This window comes from Peromyscus eremicus, chromosome 6 (genome assembly GCF_949786415.1).
Source record: "Peromyscus eremicus chromosome 6, PerEre_H2_v1, whole genome shotgun sequence".
NCBI classification, from domain to species: domain Eukaryota; kingdom Metazoa; phylum Chordata; class Mammalia; order Rodentia; family Cricetidae; genus Peromyscus; species Peromyscus eremicus.
In genome coordinates this window covers 71,600,241-71,622,801 of record NC_081421.1, presented here as the reverse complement: position 1 = coordinate 71,622,801, position 22,561 = coordinate 71,600,241, and the positions used below count along the sequence as shown (strand labels likewise).

Below are 22,561 nucleotides of genomic sequence, written 5' to 3'. Positions count from 1 at the left end.
AGACCTTGGAATATTCATCCCTAAATGGGATGTCTCCATCAAATATCTCCCCCTCAGAGCTCAGGAAACCCCACAGAAGAGGAGGTAGAAAAAGTCTAAGGGTGACAGGGGACGCAGGACACCAGGAAAACAAGGCCCTCTAAATCAACATGAAGAAAGGTCATATGAACTCACGGGACTAAAGGAGTATGCACAGGGCCTGCATGGGTTTGCACCAGGTCTTCTGCATATATATTATGTCTTCCAGTTTAGTGTTTTTATGGGATTCCTGAGTGAACAATTTTATGAGATTCCTGAGTGGGTCTCTGATTCCTGTCTGTGGCTGCACTCCCACTGGGCTACACCTGGCCTGGGCTCCAGAGAGTAGCATCTAGCCCTAATCCATCTTTTGTTTAGCAGACCCCTTTTGTTTCTCTTGTCTCTATGTGAATCTTGTCTCAGAGTCTCCCAAGGATACAAAGGCCTATGCAAAACTTGGGTCAGGAAACCGGGAAAACCGTGGGACCTGAGAAATCGAGGAATTTGCACTCGGCATTGTAGTTTCGGGAACTTCTTTCAAGTTGTTTCGAACATGTGGAAATCAACAGGCTAAAGTGTATTATATTGAGAAAAATAAAAATGCCCTGGGTGAAGGGTAAGTGTTTCAGTCCTCAGAGACTGGATCCCCCTGCAGCCGAGAAGGCTAGATTCATTCTTAAGGTGCCTCTGAATTTTCTTTCCACAGATCCGCGTGAAACCACACACCTGTGCCTGGACAACTCACAGGACTAAAGCAGCATGCACAGGGAGGGCCTGCATGGGTATGCACCCGGTCTTCTGTATATATATTATGTTTTCCAGTTCAGTGTTTTTATGGGATTCCTGGGTGTACAGTTTTATGGGATTCCTGAGTGGGTCTCTGATTCCTGTCTCTTCTCAGGCTCTTTTCCTTCTGTTGGTTTGTCTTGTCCAACCTTGATGTGGTAGTTTTTGTTTTATCTTATTATATTTTATTTTGTTAGATTTTATCATTATCTCTTAGATGCATGTTCTTTTTTGATGAGACAGAAAGGGAGTGGATCCAGACGGAAGGGGAGGTGGGGAAGAACTGGAAGGAGTAGAGGGAGAGGAAACTGTAATCAGGATATATTATGTAAGAAAAGAATCTATTCTCAATAAAAGGGAAAAAAAAGAAATTCACATGACATGTCTTTTCCAGTCACAATGTAATAAAACTAGAAATTAACAGCCGAATGGAAACTGAAAAATTCACGGGTCAATGGAGGTTAAGCAACCAATGTTCTAAGGAGTGAATTACTAGGACAATTAAAGTATCTTATAATAAACAAAAATGTAAATATCAGATGTCAAATTTATTAAGACAGGTACTAGAGGGCTTAGTGGTTAAAAGTACAAGCTTGTCTTGCAGAAGACCCAGGTTCAATACCCAGCACCCACATAGCAGCTCACAATCATCTGTAATTCCAGTTCCAAGGGATCTGATGCCCTCTTCTGCCCCCCCCCATGGGCACCTGATAAGCATGTGGTTCACAGGCATATATTTAGGCAGAACTCCCATATACATAGCACTTTTTAAAACCCAACTTATTAATATACTATAAACAGTCTTAACAGGGAAATTTTAGTTCTAAACACACTAAATGAAATAAAATCTTAAATAAATCACACCATAAGATAATAGAAACAAGAACTAGATCAATAGTAGATGAAAGGACACAATAAAGATGTGAGCAGAGATATGTGAATAGTAGAAAAACGGAAAAGCAATAGAGAGAAGTCAATGAAACCATTAACTGGTTTTTGGAAAACAGCAATTAAAAACCCAAACAAGCAATAAAAAAAATGAGCAAGAGATTTTTTGTTGTCGTTTTTGTTTTGTTTTGTTTTTTTTGTTTGTTTTTTGTTTTTGTTTTTGTTTTTGTTTTTTTTTGAGACAGGGTTTCTCTGTGTAGCTTTGGAGCCTGTTCTGGCCCTCACTCTGTAGCCCAGGTTGGCCTTGAACTCCAGAGATCCACCTGCCTCTGCCTCCTGAGTGCTGGGATAAAAGGTGTGCGCCACCACTGCCCGGCACAAGAGATTTTAATACATATTCACCAGTGAAAATACACAAAGACCCAATAAATTATGAAAAGATGTTTAACATCTGTAATCCTTAGGAGATATGAAAATCAAAACTGTAAGACAGTATCTCACATGCATAGACAGACCATTGCTGAGGGCCAGAAATTCCCTGTGAAGGGGACGATGGGCAGAAATTGGAATCCTTGGGGGAGATGCCTCAGTAGCTCAAGCATTTGCCATGCAAGCCATCAGGACCTGAATTTAGATCCTCAGATACCACATTAAAGCTGGGCATGGTGGCACACACCTGCAATCCCAGCACTCCTGGGGCAAGACAGGAGACAAAGACAGGAGAACCCTGGAAACTCGTGGGTCAGCTAGCCTGGCACACGCAGCAGTGAAAAAGAGAGACACTGTCTCAAACAAGGTGGTGGAAGGTTAGGATCAACACCTAACATTGTCCTCTGACTTCCACATGTACGCCATGGCTCCACAGTCACGTGTGTGTGTGTGTGTGTGTGTGTGTGTGTGTGTGTGTGTGTGTGTGTGAGAGAGAGAGGTGTGGTGTGCGAATGTGTAATATGGAGAGGGGATTTAAAAAAGAAAGGAACTGGAACCCTTGGGCAACATGAGCCAGGATGTGAAAAGCTACCCACATGTTGTGAGAATAGCAAGCTAGCTAAAAAAAAATATAATTACCAAAATATCTAACAATTTCACTTTCAAACATATGCCCCAAAGAACTGGACACATAGAAAAACATTCCTCTGCCAAGGTTTTTTAGTAGCGTTACTCAGACTAGAATAAAGGCAGAAACAACGTGAGTTGATGGTGGAAGGGAATACAGATCTTAACGATACGATCACGGAAACAAGCTGTACATGATGACACCACCAGCTGACATGCCAAAGTGAAGGGACCAATGTCACACACAGGGCCCCATCCACTAGATGAAGGGCCACAGCAAGCAATGGGTGTGGAGAGGAGGAGAATCAGCCTTCTCTGGGGATGAGCCCCCTGATAGGTTATCCATTCCTAAGGGGTCAGCCCCAACACAAGGACATATGAGCGACACTAACTCATGAACTCAGCATGCTTAACTCAGAGGGTATGGGTTAGAGAGAAAACTGAGAAATGCAGGTGAGTTGGAGGGGCAAGAGGGAGGTGTGGATATGATGTAAGTACAGTACTTGTATAGGTATAAAAATTTCAAAAAGAAATGACTTTAAATTTTTAAAAGAAGCCTGTAAAACATAACTGACAGCCAAATCTTTAAAAAGAAAATATAGTGTAGAGTCACATTGAAATATTATCCAACCTTATGAAGGAAAAAGTGTCTGACACAGAGTTGAATCAAAACTGTTGAGACTGAGCTAGCTCTGAAGGAAAAGGCTTTGTTGAACCACTACTGATGGTAGCCAGAAATGAACCAGGGCCCGGGGAGCATTTCTGTAACGTCCAACAACTGAGCTACATAGCACCTGGAAAAAAAAAAAATCGCCTTTCATGCCCATAAGGCAAGATCATTTTAATAGCAAATGTTGGGAGAAGGAACGCATAAGCTGTTTACATGGGAGCTATGTTGACTATAGACAGGAAGAACAGGATGACAAAAAAAAAAAAAAAAAAAAAAAGCATAGAAGTTTGGGAACGGGTAGTTTTGTTGATTTGGCTTGGTTAAGATTATAACAGGATGCAGGGGCACCTGTCAGTCAGCCATATGGGAGGGTCTGAGTCATAGTTTTAACACAGGTGGGAAAATGTGGAATGATCTGCTGCTGTGGCCTGGAGCTGTTAACTAATCAGCTCTCCTTCCCTTCATCATCCAGCCTTTGTAATTAGATGTTGGACACTTAAGGTCTCTCTCTTAACAACATACTACAATCAGATTAACTCTGAAGACACTGTGCTAAGAGAAGCCAGTCACAAAAAGAAAAGTACCACGTGAACGTGCTTCGGGGAGGGATTTAGCTTACTTATTCACACAGATAGAAAGGGCCCTTTGAGGAGATGGGGAAGAGAGAACAGTGCATGATTAAATGAACCTACAATAGGTAGTTTTGGAAGGTGAAGAGAGTCTTGCTGGGCGTGGCTGGGCACACCTTTAATCCCAACAGCCAGGAGACCAAGGCAGGTGGATTGCTGTGAGTTTGAGGCCAGCCTGGTCTACATAAAGAATATAAAGAGTCCCTGGCCAATGAGGGGTGGAGCAACACAGTGAGACGCTGTCTCAAAAAAAGAAGAGTTCTCTAGAACATCTGCCCAAAGTGAAATGTACTAATTACCATCAAAATGGTTAAGATGGCAAATATATATATGTGTGTGTATGTGTGTGTGTGTGTGTATATATATATATATATATATATATATATATATATATATATATTCACTAAAATGTTAAAAACCCGTTTTCTAAATATGCTAATAACTTTAAGATTTCTCAGTAAGTCATTGTCTCTAAACTTGATCTTTATTAATATATGAAGTTTTTCCCTCAAGTAATGTTGTTTTTATTGGTGTAGAAACCTATGTAGGTGTTCTAACATTTCTGTGACTTGGTTTCTACTGAAAAATAAGCACATTGACTAGAGAAGTGACTCAGCAGTTAAGAACCATTGCTTTTCAGAGGACCTGAGTTCAGTTCTCAGCACCCATATGGTGGTTTGATTCATAACTATGCATAATCCCAGCAACAGGGTATCCACTGTCCTCTTCTGGGTACCAAAGCATGTAGTATACATACATACATATACCTTAAAGCAAACACTCATATACATACATAAAATAAAATTTAAAATTCTAAAAACACCTATAGCAGAATCATTTTTAACAGTATATACAACAATACACATGAAATTCTTTAGACCATGGCTTGGCACATAGTGAGCTCTTCGTAATGTTGTCCATCATTATCAGTACTCAGCTGTGACTCAGTGCCCTTATATTTCAGGACACTGCATGGCTGGCCAGGCTTAATAAATGTTTAGAATTATGATCATCACAAAACTAAAGTTATTTACATTTTTCCCTCTGAGTGAAAACAAACCCAAAGTAGTCTAGACAGGCCAGATGATGAGCTGTGTCTGCCCTGTTTTTGGCTTTAATTAGAACTTCGTGGCTAAGGCACAGCAAACTGGGATATGGTACAGGAGGCTGTCATGCTGTCTCAATGGGAACATCAGGAAGATCCGGTCTTGAACAGGATGCAACAACTTGGGATGGCCTAAGTACGGAGAGGGATGAGCTTCTCACTGGACGTAGAAGTGGCAATGATGCCTTGTGGGAAATCATTCAGCTTTCCTCCCCCCACCATGCCAGCACTGTGCACAGGGAGAGATTTAGAGGCAGAGCATTGAAGGATGTTGGGGATAAAAGGCATTCTTCATGTTCTTCAGTTGTACTTAGGGGTGCAATAAACCTGGAGCCACTCAAAAAGACCTCCCAGTGAATGCAGACACATCACCCTGGTGTGCTTTCTACTGCTGTGATAAACACCATGACCAAAAGCAACTTGGGAAGGAAAGGGTTTATTTCGGCTTACACTTTACAGTCCATCATGAAGGAAAGTCAGGGCAGGAACTCAAACAAGGCAGGAACCTGGAGGCAGGAGCTGAAACAGAGGCCGCGGAGGGTGCTGCTTACTGGCTTCCTCCTCATGACTTGCTCAGTCTGCTTTTTCGTGCCACCCAGGACCACCTGCCCAAGGGTGGCACCACCCACAGTGGGCTGGGTCCTCCCACAACAACTATGAATCAAGAAAATGCTCCACAGACTTGCCTACAGGCCAATCTGATGGAGGCAGTTTCTCAATTGAGGCTCAAGTTAACCAACAAACAAAAACTACCAAAAAACGCAGCAAACATTAAATTTTGTTAATAGCCGTGCTCCCAACACTGCTAAGGACTATCATCTTCTATAGGCTGTACAGAAATGCAGATGCCATGACAATTTAGGATAGCTGTCCCATTGGAGATCACCTCAAACACCAAGTCAGAAACCACACAGCAACAGACAAAGCTGTATCCACCAGAAGAGATATGACAGAAAGTCTTGCTGAAGGGATCAACCCTTGTAACACATGGGTTGTTTTTTTTCATTTATAAAATGCGATATCACCAAGTATCCTGCAGCAGGTGCACAGGTGCATGCAGCGGGTACACAGGTGCATGCAGCGGGTGCACAGGTGCATGCAGCAGGTGCATGTGCACAGGTTGTAGATGCTAGCCCTGAAGAAGCTGAAACACACAGGGGAGAAGTCAGCCTCCTTCACCAGGATGTTAAGACAGGACTATACTCTGAACATGAGTCGTTCCCTGACTGCATTCAGATAGGCCATTAATAGTCTTTTTCAGGTAATCCAACGCTTGATCCCAAACTGAATTGAAAATGAATCCTAGGGGGAAAAAAATGCACTGATTTGTTTCCAAACAAGAATATCATTTATTTTTGCTGATTTTAAAGGCATGGTAAATTTGTGTGAAATCATTCTGGGAAAAAAGAATGAAGAGTCATGTGAATAAATGATAAGCTTGTTAAATAGCCAAATGTGTTAGATGACAGGGCTGCCTGATCACATTTCTGACATGTCATCATCTGTTTCAGATTGAGTCTGCTCTGGTTCTTTTTGCTGGTTTTTATAAAACAAATTTTTAACCAGCTGCTTAAAAACCACAAAGATCACTGAGATGACGAATAAAAAAACACGTATCAACATAATATACTTAACTCGAAATGATGGGAGCACTTCCTCTGCCATAGGTCCAGGAGGTCCACTGTCAACGCTCCCACCAAATCCTACCTCTTCACAGAACGGGGGTTCCCAGCCATACATGCAGTGGCAGTTCCTTCTATTGTTGCAAACACCTCGGCTATTGCACTTGTAGGGCAAACAGTCAAACTTCAGGTTGACAACATCAACGCAAGTTCTGTTAATACACACCTGGTCATGACCACAGGAGGTGCCATCATTAACATCACCTATATCAGGTATCCCATGGGGTATCATGGCTCCATGATAGCCTGTGCCCCAGCATAGGAGATTATCTGTCTTCAGATAGGTGGACAGTATAGTAGTGTGATCTGGCAAATTGGAGATGGCTTTAACGTTCATACACTGTAGCCTGCCACAGATTGCGTTGTCCCTATTACACCTTTGATATCGAGTAGCATTTAAGATGCCACAGTTACCATACTGATCGCCTATCATATTAACTGCATCATAACATTGGTGAGGAGCCTCCTTGGCAGTCGTTCCAAAGATGCCCTGGCACTGCATGTACCTGGACCTGCATCCCTTATTGAAACAAAGTCCTTCGTGTTTGCAAGGAGTCCCATCCTGCTTGTAAACGTCATCTGGACAGACGGCCGAGAACCCGTCACAGTACTCGGCAAGGTCACATTCATTCTCCTCCCGCCTGCACACATGGCCTGCTGGAAGAAAGCCACACTTATGACAACAAAGCCCAGTGGAGCAGTTGACGCCTTCTTTCCATTTACAGTCTGGCCCACAGCACAGGTCTTCTTTGCAGTCTTCTGCAGAACCGCAGTCACACTCCTCTTGGTCTTCAACAATTTTGTTCCCACATCTCTTAACCACATAGCCTCGTCCTGGGATGTCAGACAGACAATACGACATTTTATAACCTACATGTTTAAAATACTGGTGGTAACTACAGTTACTAAACCCTGTACGTCCTGTACCCATGACGCAGCTCTTCCTACCTCTGCATTGACAGTACTCCTCATCATGTCTCATTCCCACACAGTGGCCCACTTCATGAGCAGTCCAAGTAGCAGGTCCTAGGATATTTACATCAAGTAAGCTGCTTGCCGATCCAGCATGGTACTCTTCACATGCTCTTCCCCAGGACCATGCAACAGCATCTGAATAACGTATCCCCAGATACAGATGTGCCCAGTCCGAGGGAAGCCGGAAATGCAATGCCACTCTTTTGTACAGTACGAACTGACCTAACACTTCAGCCAAAGTGGGAAAGTGAGTAAAAATTTTGTCATTATTCGACCAAACTTCAAGTGCTTTTAGCTGGATCCTCAACCCGACATCCTGAAAGTAGGTATCCACAATTGAAGCTAGAAGAATAGCATCATCAACGACTCTAGAAAAATTCTTTTGTAAAAACACAAATCTCTCCCAATTAAAGACCATGACCAGTTCCAAGAACTTTTGGTGATGGTAGGATTGATGAAAGGTATCTATTCTAGCCATTTCTTCTTGCTGGGCGGTTTCCTCCTTGGTTTCTTCATCAACCACACCACAGCTCTGACTGCTAAATTCGTCCTTATTTAGGAGATACACAACGTGTTCAAAACTGGAAGAGGCCCGGAGGGGCTCGATTTGGTAATAACTGGAGTCTATGTTCAAGATGCCTCGCAGACCCCCCATGCATGTACTCAGAGTAGCTCCAGATTGCTGAGAGCCTTCCACGGAGCCCACGTAATTGCACTCGTTTGGTACGTGTGGGTAATCCTCTACCAAACTGCCCTCTTGAGTGAAGGAGAAAACGGGCAAATGTCTGGGCAACAGTAACTTCTTGGGCCACAGGTGAATGACGTGCTTCTTGCCTTGTATCTGTAAGAGGTACGACAAAGAACTGTCCACACCCTGCTCCCCTTTCCTAAAGCTTAGCTCTCTGGGAACGGTGATTTCATACGAGTCAAACCCCCAGTTGGGGTCAAATAGTATGTCATCGCCCACAACCTCAAGAAAGAGCATCGCCAGAAGCAGCCAGCGGTGTTGGGGGAGGGAGGCCCACACTGACCTCATGATCTGTTCTGTATCCCTGCTTGGTTTTCCCGGACTCTGGAGTTGGGGGAGTAACGCCAGCCCTGGCGAGCGCCTCAGACTTCCCTGAGACAGACTCCACTAGAAGCGCAGAAGCCCCGGAGTGCATAGCTCCCCTGGCAGGCTACCCATGGAAAGCCAGCCCTCTCAGGGCCTGGTTGGTCCGATTTCCCCAGGCGCACACCTACCCAACGCTCCAGATCGGTTTCCAGTCCTCCCACCCCGCCCCCAGCGGTGAATTCAGCTCGAGCTTAAGAATGGAGGGGAAGGTGCACGCGCACTATGGAGAAAAGAGTGTATCCCGGGCATGTGGGATGGAGAGGGGTGGGTGTAGAGTCAGAAATGGAGACTAGGGAAGTAAAAGCAGAAGACAACTTACCATGTAGCCTGTCCACAGGAGATCAGAGATGTTTTATCGCGCACCCCTCCCCTCACTGGTGAGTGCTCCCCATTTTCTGCTGGGTCTCTCAGAGAAGCTGAAGGCGGCACACTACAGTCCCAGAAGAGCAGCCCAGATTCGTCATTCCCCCACCTTCTGCACCAGCTGCTGGCTTTTCAGAGAGGCTCTGCACCCAAACCAGAAAGTTTCTGAGCACATTTCTCCTCTTTTCCTGCATGTCAAGAATCCATATGATGGTGTCACCGGATACAATAAGCACTTGCTGGGATTTGGGGGGGGGGGGGAGTTCAGGAATTTCAGGAATATTCTGAGAAAGGTAAATGGTGGGTAATGACTGTAGTATGAATCATAGGTGAGAGGTAATGAAAGGACAGTTTAGAAAAAAAAATTGTCCCCAGCTCAGAGGACAGAGGGGCTTAACATCCACGAACACCGTCAGAGTCACGATGTGAGGACTGGAGACAAGCATTTTCAGTTTTAATCTTAATTCAGTCAGGCGGCTTCTGACAAGGGAAAAACCATGCAGATCCAGTGTGAAGTGGGGGAGCGCAGTTAGGAAGCTCTTGACAGTCCACACATGTTGTCTGTGGGCAGCAGTCATGGCCCTGGGCTGAGCGAGCACTTACAAGGAGATGCCGGCACCAGGGCACATTCCCTGAATAAAAGCAGCGAGAGTTCAAAAGGGTTTTGTACACGTAGGTAGGCGTGGAGGCTTGCCAGCCCCTCCTCCCTCCATGCTGGAATGTTAACCCGCTTGGTCTTGGGCGGGGCAACCACAGCTGCTGGGCGCTCTGAAGTCTGTGGCTGGGTCATGACTACAGAATGCTGGGTCACTTTGGGTCTCCTCCACCTCTGGTCCTTACAGTCCCCACCCTCTCTTCCTGGGATGGCCCTTGAGCCTTGTAGGGTGTAGGGTGGTGGTGTAGGGGCATGACAAATAAGACAGATGCCTCTTCATGAGCACTCCACATACTCACACCCTCATTGACCAGTAGAGAGGGCTTTTTTTTTTTTCCCTGTGCTAGTCAGTGGAAGATGAGATTTCTAAATGTGGTCAAGTACATGGGCATCTTTGAGTAACACAACCTGGGCAAGGCCTGACCCTGAGTTGTCAACATAGCACTCCCCAGCACTGTGTGGGAAAAGTAGACAGAGAGACCAACTCAGAGACCTCAGGAAACCTAGGATGTGTGGTCAGGCTAACAGAAGAGGTTTGTGGTGGTCGGAGGAGTGGGTTTGGTTATGAGGAAGGGCAGGCTAAGGGGGAGCTGAGGAGAGCTTCAGGAATAATGAAATTAGCCCAAGGAAAGTCATGGTAGCCGTGCACACTGGTTCAAGAAATGGCTCACGAGTTAAGCAGATACCAGGATGTAGGTACACAAACTGGTGACTAGATGGGTGAGCTAGCAAAACTAGCCCACATCAAGAAGCTGGACGCGGCAGAGGTGGGAAGGAAGCCGGTGGGGACTCCAGGACAGAAGGGGGCGTTGACAGAGGAGAGGGTCCTGAGAGTTCCCATTTGCTGTTAGGAAGCCATGTAGAGGGCCAGCCAGCCTTCAAGGGTGGGGGTGCCCCAGCAACTCCCCCTCAGGGCCTCCCAACAGGAAGCTGGGGGCTGCTGAGGGAGGTCCAGGTGGCACACACTTCTGTGAGGTGAGAAGACTGAGAGAGGCCCAGGCCAGAACTCTGTAAGCTCAGCCACTGAGATTGAGGAGTGAGGAGGTAGCGAAGAGAACCCCAGAAAGAGGAAGGAACCTGTGTCTTCTCTATTTTGAAAGTCCTGCTGAACATTGTAAGGAATGTAAATAACCCCAACAGATACAGAGGCAGCTGACATAAGCCTACATTATCTCCCAGCCGCTGGTCCCCACACTCCCTCCCCACATGGGGCTGTTAGGTGTCAGCTGCCCTCTGTTTTGAAAAATAAAGAAAGTATACATTTTAAGACATTATGTCTGTCTTTCTCTTTCAGAGACAGGGTCTTGCTATTAACTATGCTCAAGCTGTAGAGAGGCCTCGGATCTATGAGGCCCCTGGGGATTACGAGCATGTTACCACAGCTGACAGGATATTGGAACGCTTGAGAAATGGGCCTCGTTGGAGGAAGTTGAACCACTCAGAGTGTGCCGGTCAAGGGGATATTGAGACCCTGGCTTCTTCCTCTTTTTGCTTCCTGGCCATGAGGTGACAGCTTCCCTGTGGCACACACTCCTTGCTGTGATGTTCTGTCTTAGCACTGGCCTAAAAGATTCAGGCCAAGAGTTCAGAATCCAAAACTGCCAAAGCCGTAAGTCAAAATAACCACTTTTCTTTATGAGTTGATTATCTCGGGCATTTCCCCCATAACAGTGATCACAAAAGGGACAGAAAGAACTCTGGGGAGGTAATGTTATCTACGCTCCGGTCTCAGTGGTGTGACGGCTTTACAGACACACATGTATCTCAAACAGATGTCTATGTATGTATTATAGACATGGATCCATATATAGACATATATTAAATAGACATATATAAATATAGACATATATTAAACTGCAGCAGTTTATATGTGGATCATATCTTAATAAAGTGACTACCATTGATTTTTAAATTTGTAATATCTACTATAATAGAAATGGTCTATAAATACAGTAACGAGGAAATAATGACAAAAATGTACCAGTTCAGTTCAGATGCCATCCCCAACCCCACTGCCCTGTGCTGTTTCTGTGACATATGCTTCTGCTCCGAGTAACTCTTCCTTCCTCCTTCATCTCGGGTGGTGCCACTGCCTCCTTCACCCCCTCTGAAGCCCCTTTTATAAAGTGACTCAAATCTGGAAGACAGTACATGTTGTTCATATTATTGCAACATCAGCTTTTCCCAGCGAGTAACACACATCGCCAGTAATTTCCTGGATGGACTTCGATGCCTGCAGCAGGTGTGTAGCTAGCGTTCGATGGCACGCACTAGTCACTGACTTGACCATTTCCCTCCTGTGCAGTACCACAGGTGTGCTCTTCCAAAACGTTACACTCATCTTCTTTTAAAGTCTTTCTGTAATATGCTAGCAAATGTGAACAAATGCGTAGGTGCTTACAACAATCCGCATGTCCATGTTTATATTTGAATGCACACACATCTTCTTTCCCCTTGAAACCATTTCCATTGTGTTAGATTGCTAGAACATAAACTGGTGGAAATGAGTTAAAGAAAATGAAAGTGTTCCTATCGATTAATGTTATTGGCTCACCCTTAAACATCAGGTTCTTTTTTGAGCTAAGAGCTACATTGCGCAGTTGGACTTTACATACTAAAATTAAGAACATCTAACCAGCAGCATGTGCCAGTAGCTGTCATATGAGAGAGCACAGGTACTTCAGACCCATTTTCCACATTGTATAATATATAAGATTTTCACTAGCAAAAGAATGTAGCTCAGTATTTCATTTTCATTCTTAGACTGCCAGTGAGGCTGAGTATATTTAGTAACTGAAAGCAAATCTGCTTTTAATTTTCAGAAACAGCAACACTTCAGGGGGTGGGAATCATTCAGTGGCTAAGCCTGCGAGGCTGCAAGGCCCTGAGTTTGAATCCCCAGCACCCATGTAGAAAGCCGGGCATAACTGTGTATTCCTGTAACCCCAGAATTGAGAGGTGGGGACAGGCAGATTCCAAGATTTTGCAGGCCAGCCAGCCTATCGGAAATAGTAAGTTTCCCCTTCAGTAAGAGACCCTGCCTCAAGGCAATAAGATGGCAGGGCAAGAGAAAGACACCTGCTATCCTGCCCTACCTGTGTGTGTACTCACACACATCTAACACAAACACAACACATTCACACACACACACACACACACACACACACACGATTAAAAAAATAATAATACTGACAGCCTGGTCCTTAGGAATCCACTTGAAATACTTCAGAAAGTCTGCTTATGGAACTACCAGAACAAAAAAGGGAAATGCCTTACTCCTGAAATTCTCTCCAGGTCAGTCTACTAATAAAGCTTAGTAGAGTGCCAGCAAAAATTATTAACAAATCTTTTAAAAATATTTATTTGTATGTGTGTGATTGTGTATGTGTGTTCATAAATGTGCATGAACGTGAGCATGCCTGTGCACCTGTGCCTCTGTGTGCAAGGTCTAGAAGTTGGCATTGGGTATCCTCTCTCTCTCTCTCTCTCTCTCTCTCTCTCTCTCTCTCTCTCTCTCTCTTTCTCTCCACTTACTTCTTTGAAGCAGGGTCTCTCCCTGACCCCCAGGCTAGTGTTTTCTCAGGCAGACCCAGAAGGCTAGCAAGCCCTGAGCTCCTGTCTCTACCCTTTCAGCCTGAAGTTACAGGCATCTGCTGGCACATAGGTGCTTCGATCCAGATCCGAGCCTCACAAGTGGGCAGCAACTGCTCCTAACCACTGAGCCATCTCTCCAACCGCCCCTCCCCGCTTTTGAAACAGGGTCTTGCTATGTAACCCAGAGTAGTCTCAGACTCATGATTCCTGATCCTCAATGTTCTCTATCAGATTTACAGACAGCTCCAAATTTTTGCTCCTCCACAAGCCAGTTTTTGTGCCCCACAGAGTCCTGCATCCCACAGCTATAATGTATCTTCACATTTGCTTGCAGTGGGGACAAATTTCAATAGTTGGGTGGGGCTTGATGATTATCTCTTACGTATCTAATCAAATTGTCTCCAAGTAACATCTATTCTTTTCGTTTTTGTGGACACAGGTACCACTTTGAAATCATGTTGAGTACAAGATACGACGGAGAGCTGGTGCCTGTGTTTAACTTCACTTTCAGATTTACACTTTCATCACTGAGCATGGTATTTGTTTTAGATGGTAGAGGATATCTTATTAATCTTGTGAAGTTCCCTGGTATACTGTTGTACCTTGTAATTTTTTCATGAAGATAGAGTTTTACTAGCACATTCTTGATTTTACTGCAGAGATTGAGTTTTATGTGGTGGCATCTATTGATACACTAAAAGTATTTATTTTTATGTGTATGGGTGCTTTTGCCTACATGTATGTCTGTGCACAATGTGTGTGCAGGGTCCCCAGAGGCTGGAAGCAGGCAATAGATTTCCTGGAACTGGAGTTTCAGACAGTTGTGAGCCACCCACCATGTGGATGCTGGGATTCAAATCCAGATCCTCTGGAAGAGCAATCTTAATCACTGAACCATCTCTTCAGCCCTATTGATATACTTCTTAGCAGTTGTTCCCTTGGGGGAAAATTCCTGGTCATGATGGAATTCTACATCCATTTGTGCTGGTTGGATTTTGTTACCTGACACAAGCTACAGTCATCTGAGAAGAAACTTCAGATTGTCCTATTGGCAAGTTTAGGGGTCATTTTCTTGGTTACTAATTGATGTAAGAGGACCCAGATCGCTGTGGGTGGTGCCACCCTGGGCAGGTAGTCCTGGAATATTTAAGAAAGCAAACTGAGCAAGCCACCAAGATTAAGCCAGTCAGCAGCATTTGTCCATGTCCCCTGCTTCAGTTCCTGCTTCCGGGTTCCTGTCCTGACTTCCCTTCCCAAACTAAAGCAGAAATAAACCCTTTCCTCGAGTTGCTTTTGGTTAATTTTTTTCCCACAGTGATAGAAAGCAAAACAGAACACCATTGTACTTTTAGTTTGTTAACAGCTGATTTAGATTTTTGTATCTATAAGAGGAACCTCCAATTTTCTTCATGTTTTCCTCCATGGCACACACGTGGAGGTCAGAGGACAACTTGTGGGAGTTGGTTCTCTGCCTCTACCATGTGGGCCCCTGACAACTCAAGTTGTCAGTTGTGGTGGCAAGTACCTTTACCCACTAAGCCATCTCTTTGTAGGACGTGAAGAATTATATTACCCATCCTGCTGCTGGACTGTATGCATGTTGGGTAATCAATGCCAAGGCTATGGTAAGGAAACCCTTGACCCATTGGTGCTTCAGTTGGGCATTATTCAGTGCAGGGGAAGTTGAATAGGACTCTCACTTACACAACTTAAGTAAAACATAGCTCTCTGAACAGATGAAGTTAGGTTTCCTCTGTATCCCAGAATCTAATCAATATTTATATGTGTAATTCAGCTATCATTTGGCTTAAAAGGACTTATTGGGAAATGTTATCATTTTTACTATTTTCTAGAGAGAAAACATTTTCCAGTTTCAAATAACTCTGGACTTTGGAGTTATAACCTGTTTTTATGTTAAAAAAAAAAAAAAGCATTTAAGTGGAAAATGCTGAAGAACTACTGAACTCAAAGTAGTATTTACATATCTATATCTGTATAAAATAATGATTATGTTTGTTTAAAAAGGTGAAGTGCAAATGTGAATTTAACAAGAAGTTGTAGATTTTCAACACTGTACACAAACTCCTTTGTTACAAATAAATATATTTATGCTTCTGGAAAAAAAAAAAGGAAACCCAGTAGCAGGCCAGGTAAGGCAGTTTCGTCAGGATTATCAACACGTAATTCCTTTTACTCTATGTTTCCTGCGCTAACACACCAGCGACAGGCCAGCAGTGGAAGTTTATCAGGAATGTGATCGGAGGACAATGATTGAGGCAGGGCTCACACCTTCAGACCCACTCTCCTCACCTCTCAAGCTTTGGCCGGACTCTGGGCTTGCACTTGGATCAATCTCTCAGGGTGGAGTGGGAAGCGGAGTGAGATCTGGACATTAATTCCTTGGTTTCCTCTGAGAGGTATGTAAGGCTCCTTGTGTGCCTGGACAGGACATCTGTGCTACACAGCTTTCCTTCTAGGTTCCAGTAACTCCTCTTGGCTTACAGTCCTCTGTACTGAAAAGGGTTGATAGACTGGCCAATGCTACCAGGGGTCTCTGTGCTTGACACTGTACTTCTAACACTCATGTACTTCTAACACCTCCTTCCTTATTGAGACAGGGTCTTATGTAAGCCTGGCTGGCCAGTCAAGGATGATCTTAAAACTTGGACCTCCTGCCTTCATTTCCCGAGTGCTGGGAACAGTCATCGTTACTCTGCCTAGTTCACGGCCTTCTTGTAAATAAACTTTAGACTACCCTAATTTGAATGTGCAGACACTTTAAAGTTGTTACCTATTCTATGCCAAAAGAAACACTGTATTCTGTTTCTCTCTATCCCTCCTCCTCCCCATGGCAGAGGCATGTGCTGGAGGCAGGAACCAGCTCACAGATCTTGACATCCCACATCCTGGACAGTGGGCTGATATCACAGAGGCTATTCTGGTTCATTCTTCGTTCTGATGTGAGCCAGTCCCTGGCTCTTGGGCTGCTTGACTGAGGGAGACAATTCCCCTTCCATGGTCACGGGCCAGTATCCAGTCTTATCTAGAGTCCTGCACAACTAAGGGCAAGGCTGCAAGGCTTACAGGTGCAGGAGCAGGATGAGATCAGTGACCTTTGGCCTAGATCCGTGGAAGGAAGTGTCCTCTGAGCAAGATTCAGCAGCACAAAAGTCTGCAAAAGGCAACCCCAGCTGAGATAAACACCCTGTGGGAGTCACGCTTAGGCGCTTGTTAATTTTCTCTGCACACCAATACAAAACCCACATGGAGGCCAATGTGTTTCATGTACGATTATAATGCTTGGGGAGTAACTGTGAAGACTGGACACCTACTTAACCTGAGCACCCCCCAAGATTTTTAACCAAGTCATTTCAGAGAAAGAACTTATTATCATTTATAAATACGCACACATGATTTAGAAGTGTGTGTAAAACAATAGAATATGGAAATAAGCTAGACAGTAGGGCTGCTAGGCTGACATCCCAACTACACCACCATGTACTCGTGTGCATACGCCTCACTGACTGCCTCTAAAAAAAAGCACTTGTTAACACATTTATGCTCAAACATTATGTGATGGTCCTATATATTATATCCTACGCAAAAGTCCATACAAGCCATCAGTGTTCGGATAAATGTGTCAGTACGTTTTTTTCTATCCCAATTCCCTATTCTTTTTTTTTTTTTTTTTTTTTTTGGTTTTTTGAGACAGGGTTTCTCTGTGTAGCCTTGCGCCTTTCCTGGGACTCACTTGGTAGCCCAGGCTGGCCTCGAACTCACAGAGATCCGCCTGGCTCTGCCTCCCGAGTGCTGGGATTAAAGGCGTGCGCCACCACCGCCCGGCTCCAATTCCCTATTCTTGCTTCGGCAAACATTCTCCACTTCACCGGGAGACATTTGGTCGGGAGCAGTTATCTGCTGGTCACTAGTTATGGTCAGGGTGTGGAGGAGTGACTCCATATTATGTTTCTGAATGGATGGAAACTTTCCCCTCAGAAGCATTTATTTGTGATCAAACTAGATGAAAAAAATAAAAGAACTCTAGTACCAGACTTTTTAAGATTTGGGAAGAAGAAATTAAGTTTTTCTCACCGACTATGACATCACGAGGCAATCACTGTAGAATAAGGGGCACCAGAGTCAGAAAAGGGCGGAGTATGACTTCACGGAGCCTTGACAAGGAATCTTTTTTTTTTATTTTGTGATAAAAATGTTTTCATATAAATTTCATCTTAAGCTACTTTTAGAATGAAAAATTTTAAAGTAAAAACTGTGCACTTTCCTTCTGTTTAGTCAGGAACATGCAGTCATCTTCTGGTTACTGAGTTTCTCATACAAACAGATATAATGACACTTTTCAGGGAAATGTACACAAGCAAGTTGCCATAGTACCAAAACAGTTATGGGTGGGGGCCTCAGGACATAGACGCGTGTCCCTCCAAACAGTCCTCATACATTCAAGGCGCTGGTTAAAGTCTAGGTTCTGAAACCACACGCTAACAAGTCGTCACACCTTTGGTTCTTCTCTAGGCAAGGCTCATGAGCAACCACAGTCAACCAAGTGTGCTGAAGCCTTTCGCTGCGATCTTTACTCAGTCTCTCTTTCCTTCAATCCCCCCACCACCACATAAGTCAGAAAACGATGCTTAGAACAAAAAGAACATTAAAAAAAAATCCTCAAAGGCATGTGGAGGTCAAAGAAAGGAAGAATTCATAGAAATAAAAATAAATCCAAAACAGGGATCTATGCACGGACTAAAGGATGTGTCCCATAAGAACTGAGCCTCTGATTAAGATCCCATGAGAAAGGGATTACCCGCTCCCCTCCCTTTCCTATACACTACATAGGCCAAGAGTTCTAACATCTAAGGGATGGACCGGATGCTTGACTGGCAGTGCGGGCCTCATCTCTGCAGCCTGTTGTCTGTAATGGCAGCTTTCACATCCCTCCTCCTAAACCCAAAGGATTCGCTTTGAGAGATCCTTGAAGGAGAAATGGCAAGTTTGTTCTCCATCGTGTCTGGGGAAGGACCAGTGTATCACAGACCCAGTGGCTGCATTAGAGGCTGGGGCTGTTCCCAGGCAGTGGTACTAGAGCTGGGGGGCAGAGAGGTCCACTTACACAGGCTCTCCTGATTTGGGACTGACTGATGGGTCCATGGGGAGACAGTCACCATTTAGGGCAATAAAATGTCTATACACCATGAAAAGGGCTGGTAGGATGATGTTACCACATGAGAATAAAAACCAAATGACCAAACTTAATCTGCCATAGACCAGGACGGAGCAAATTGTTTTTGTTGATTAAATGAACTTGGATGGGACTAAATATTCCCACGTGTTTACAGACTACCATGGTAACAGACACAGAGTTAATACAGGGGGTCACAAACTGACGAATGAGTGGGGAGACAATTATTTCAACTATCGCAGGAATAAAGACTATTATTATTATTAAAACAACAAAAAAAATCCTAAAACAAACAAACACCCCCCCTCCCCCCAGGTGATCCACCTGCTAATGTACACAAAGCTCCAGCAGAGCTCATCTTCCTAGTGTCATGGGCATCATGGCACCAGGGAGAGGCGATGGGGTGGCCACAGGGCCGATTCTGAACTGACTGAGGGGAAGATGGAGAAAACTACTGTCCTGATTTTACAACTGACGAAAATGCTTCTGCTCTCGAGAGTCTGGGAAGCCACTGAGACCACCACACAGGAAGCATGTTTGGATGAGGTACCATCTTAATATGAACACAAGGACAATGCGGAGCGGGTCTCAGCCATCGTCAGCTGAAGGTGACTCTAGGGAAGGAAGGGAACGCAGCGAAGATGAGCAAAGGCTGCTTCATCAGGTGTGCTCAGGAGACCGTCCGTTCTCCGCTTCCGCAACAGGAACACAGACTCCATGTCTTTACTGAGAACCCACTGTGTGCACCAGTCACTCAGACCACACAGTGTGGGGGGAATCCAACACACCAGCCTCGGACCTGAAAGAAAACTGGTCAGAAGGAAGGCGACAGTCACTGGGTCCCCTGAGCCTCAGGCAAGTTCCGTCTAAATGGCAAGGCATCTGTGAGGAGCAAGTGCAGCAGCCAAGGGTACCTTCATCTGCTGGATCAACGAGTCCTAGGACTTGGGGGTAAATGTGCTTCACAGTGGCAGTCAACGGAGGGCCTGTAGGTGGGGAATTGCTTCTCGGGCGAGTTAGCTTATCTCTTGGTCATTCCAACCTTCTCCCACTTTTCCCGGTTTACAACAAGATGGGAATGTCATAGTACCTAGGCCTCCTAGAGTACACTTTTATACTGACAGGCCAACAGACGGAAGAACAACTTAGATCCTTCCCCCGGTGAGTGTACATGAGCCCCCGCACCTACCCACGGGGGAGAGAATTAAGGTGCAGGTTCAGAAGGGGTCCTTCCTTTTAGGAATGAAACATGAAGATTGCAGAGTGTGCGTTTTCCATAGAAGCATACTTCAAAGGCCAAGGCTGAGAACCATGACCAGAGTAAACCCTGTGAGGCTCCTCTGGGGTGCTGGGCATGTGGGAACAGGAGGCAGAAGTTGTTCTCCAGGGCAGGAATGATGAAAAGCACAGAAGTCTTGCCTATTATACGCTGACGGATCAACCACAGACAGGTGCAGAGAGGAGAGCACCAGGAGAAGTCAAGGCCATTTCCGGGGTTGAGAAGACAAGACAGGCTGACCTGGGCAGAATCCCAGGCACAATGCCCAGTCCGACTCTCGGGCAGAATCTTCTCCTGGATACAGAAGACCCCCGGGCTCAAAATGATGTTCAAGCTCCAAGAATGTCTGGGCTATAAAAGGCACCCATTGTATTCTCCAAAAAGGAGAGAGTGAGTCTCAAGGTTTAGCATTCATCTTGCATCTCCATGAACTCACCTGATGGTCAAAGGTTAGTAGGAGCTGAGTCCTCCCCCTAAAACTGCAGATATTCAGTGAAGATGATAATAGTGATTCTCTGGCTGTCGGAAAGTCGGGAGTGTCTTCTCTCCTGCCTCTCAAAGCTGTTACAGAGGGTTCTTCTTTTCTCCTCGGATAACCTGCCTTTGTTCCTCAGCAGCATGTGTGATAGGCACTTCCATCTCTACGCCTGAGGCAGACTCTTCACGCATAAACCTGCATGTTGCTGTGTGGTGGCTCAGACATGTGTGTTCCAGGTCCCCGCTGACCTCCTCCTCCACCTCCGGGTGTAGGGCTGGTGGTCACGTCTGACCAGTCAGAAGCGGAGTGGGGTGAGGAGCTCGACCACTGGTCAGGAGACTCTGGGGATGGTGTCAGGTAGGGATGCTCACCCTGGAGGTGACCTCCGTGACTGGGGGTTCGCTCAGCAGCATTTGAGGAGGCGTAGCTGTGCTGGGAAGGGGGTGTGGGATACTTCCCCACGGAGGCTGGGAATGGATGATAGGTTGGGACAATGGTCTGAGCTACCTGGCCCTCCTGCTGGGGCATCATGGTAGGTGGGAAAGCCACACTGGGCAAGCGGGCCATCTCTGGGATCTGATACATAGCGGGCAGGGGGCCTGCGACAGCTGGAGGGCAGTTGGACTGCGTCTGGGGAGCTCCGGCTGCCTGGGCAATGCTACCTTTTGGGATGAGCTGGAAAGTCACAATGGGGGGCAAGGGCTCCCGCTGGGTGGGGATGTGCTTCCCCTCTGGCGGTCTGCTCTGGGGAGCTATGCCAGGGTGGGCTCCCTCAGCCGGAGCCAGGACCATGCCAAACATTTCGTTGTACTGGGTCTCATTCACCTCCACGCGGTTCATCCAGTCCGCTGGGACAGTAACTGGATGTAACCGGCCCAAGCTCCCTGCACTGCCACTGCCTGGGGGGACGATGTGGTGGGACAGCAGCTGGCTGACGGAGGGAAGCACGGGGCTGGCCCCAGGAGCCAAAGGCTGCATTTCATGAAGGCTGGAGAAAGACAGCGCATGCTGGGCATGCACGGGTGCAGCTGGTGCAGCAGCGGCCAGCAGAGGCGTGGGCGAGGCCTGTAAGATTCCAGGGGATGTAATCATGGGAGAGGATGTGGCGTCAGAAACGTATGTGTGGGGAGACTCGAGAGAATCAACAGGGGATAAAGTCACCGAGCTCTCGGACAGCTGGACCTTCTCGCTCAGAGACTTCTTCCTCCTGCTCCCCTTGCCGTCCTTGGCCTCCTTGGCAAGGTTAGGCAGGCTCGTGGGCATGGCGCTCTTGGTGTTGGGCCGTCTAGCCTTCTTACCCATTGGGGTGTGCTTCAGACTGAGGAAAGACCTGTTGGGCCCACACAGGACAGGTGACAGAGCGGATGTCAGTACAGTCCCTGGAGGGCTTGGAGTCACGTTATACTCGTCCAGGAGGCGAACAATGTCATGGTGCATGCGATCCCGAGCCACATCCCGGGGAAGGCGGTCCATGTGGTCTGTGATGTCCCGATTGGCAAAATGGTCTAACAGGATCTTGGCTGCTTCGTAACTTCCCTCCCGGGCGGCAAGGAACAATGGTGTCTCCTCCTGAAGAAACACCCAAGAACACATTTTAATACTCAGAGAACATAAGAGTGTTCTACCTTTACTCTTTTATCTCTTTATATGTGTTTTCTAAGTGCTTCCCCTAGGAAATGCTAATGCTCTGGTCTTCCAGTACATCTTCCTATGTACTGAATGTATATTTGTGATTTCCACAGAGATCTCATTTCTCCCAAAGGACCCACTGCGCTCTTAGGAGCACCCTCTTCTTACACAGGAGTCCATGAAATAAAGCAGGCCTCCGAGCCAGAGATTCATTTAAGAGAGACAAGCTTACGAAGTGCTGAGAGGGTTAGGGTTACAGATAAGAAAAGAGCAAGAGAAACCAAAGCATGCAAGGAATTCAGAACACGGCGGTGGGCGGGGGAGAGGATGGGAAAGAAAGAACTGAACTAAAGGAAAAGCAGCAAATGAAAGAGGAAAAAGGAGGGACCCTGGCAGGCAGCTCACACAGGAGTGTGCCATGGCACCCAAGGACAGAAAAACTCAGAACT

General features: G+C 45.8%; 2 protein-coding genes across 3 annotated transcripts in view; both read right to left on the bottom strand.

The window, feature by feature from the left end:
- Nucleotides 1–5,572: 5,572 nt before the first annotated feature.
- On the bottom strand, nucleotides 5,573–9,097 carry Adam30 (ADAM metallopeptidase domain 30). 2 transcript variants are annotated; one of them, XM_059264902.1, is made up of 2 exons: nucleotides 7,783–9,097; nucleotides 5,573–7,668 (listed from the first exon to the last, which is right to left on the bottom strand). In XM_059264902.1, exons 1-2 carry the CDS (start codon nucleotides 8,843–8,845, stop codon nucleotides 6,632–6,634), a joined length of 2,100 nt encoding a protein of 699 aa, XP_059120885.1. In that variant the 5' UTR covers nucleotides 8,846–9,097; the 3' UTR covers nucleotides 5,573–6,631. The 2 variants fall into 2 exon arrangements, with proteins under 2 accessions (XP_059120885.1, XP_059120884.1); XM_059264901.1 differs by having other exon boundaries at nucleotides 5,573–8,650; nucleotides 8,841–9,097.
- Nucleotides 9,098–17,708: 8,611 nt separating this feature from the next.
- The window catches only part of Notch2 (notch receptor 2), a 102,511-nt gene continuing 97,658 nt past the window's right edge, over nucleotides 17,709–22,561 (bottom strand). The window contains exon 34 of the mRNA XM_059266602.1: nucleotides 17,709–22,052. Within this exon, the coding sequence (XP_059122585.1) occupies nucleotides 20,667–22,052 (1,386 nt within the window). The 3' untranslated portion in view covers nucleotides 17,709–20,666. The remainder of the gene's footprint in view (nucleotides 22,053–22,561) is intronic.

Excerpts from the sequence above, each read along its gene's own strand:
- Adam30 (XM_059264901.1), bottom strand. The coding sequence starts at position 8,972 with ATGCACTCCGGGGCTTCTGCGCTTCTAGTGGAGTCTGTCTCAGGGAAG. Across the intron at positions 8,651-8,840 it reads GATACAGAACAGATCATGAG|ATACAAGGCAAGAAGCACGT; the intron begins GTCAGTGTGGGC and ends TACCTCTTACAG.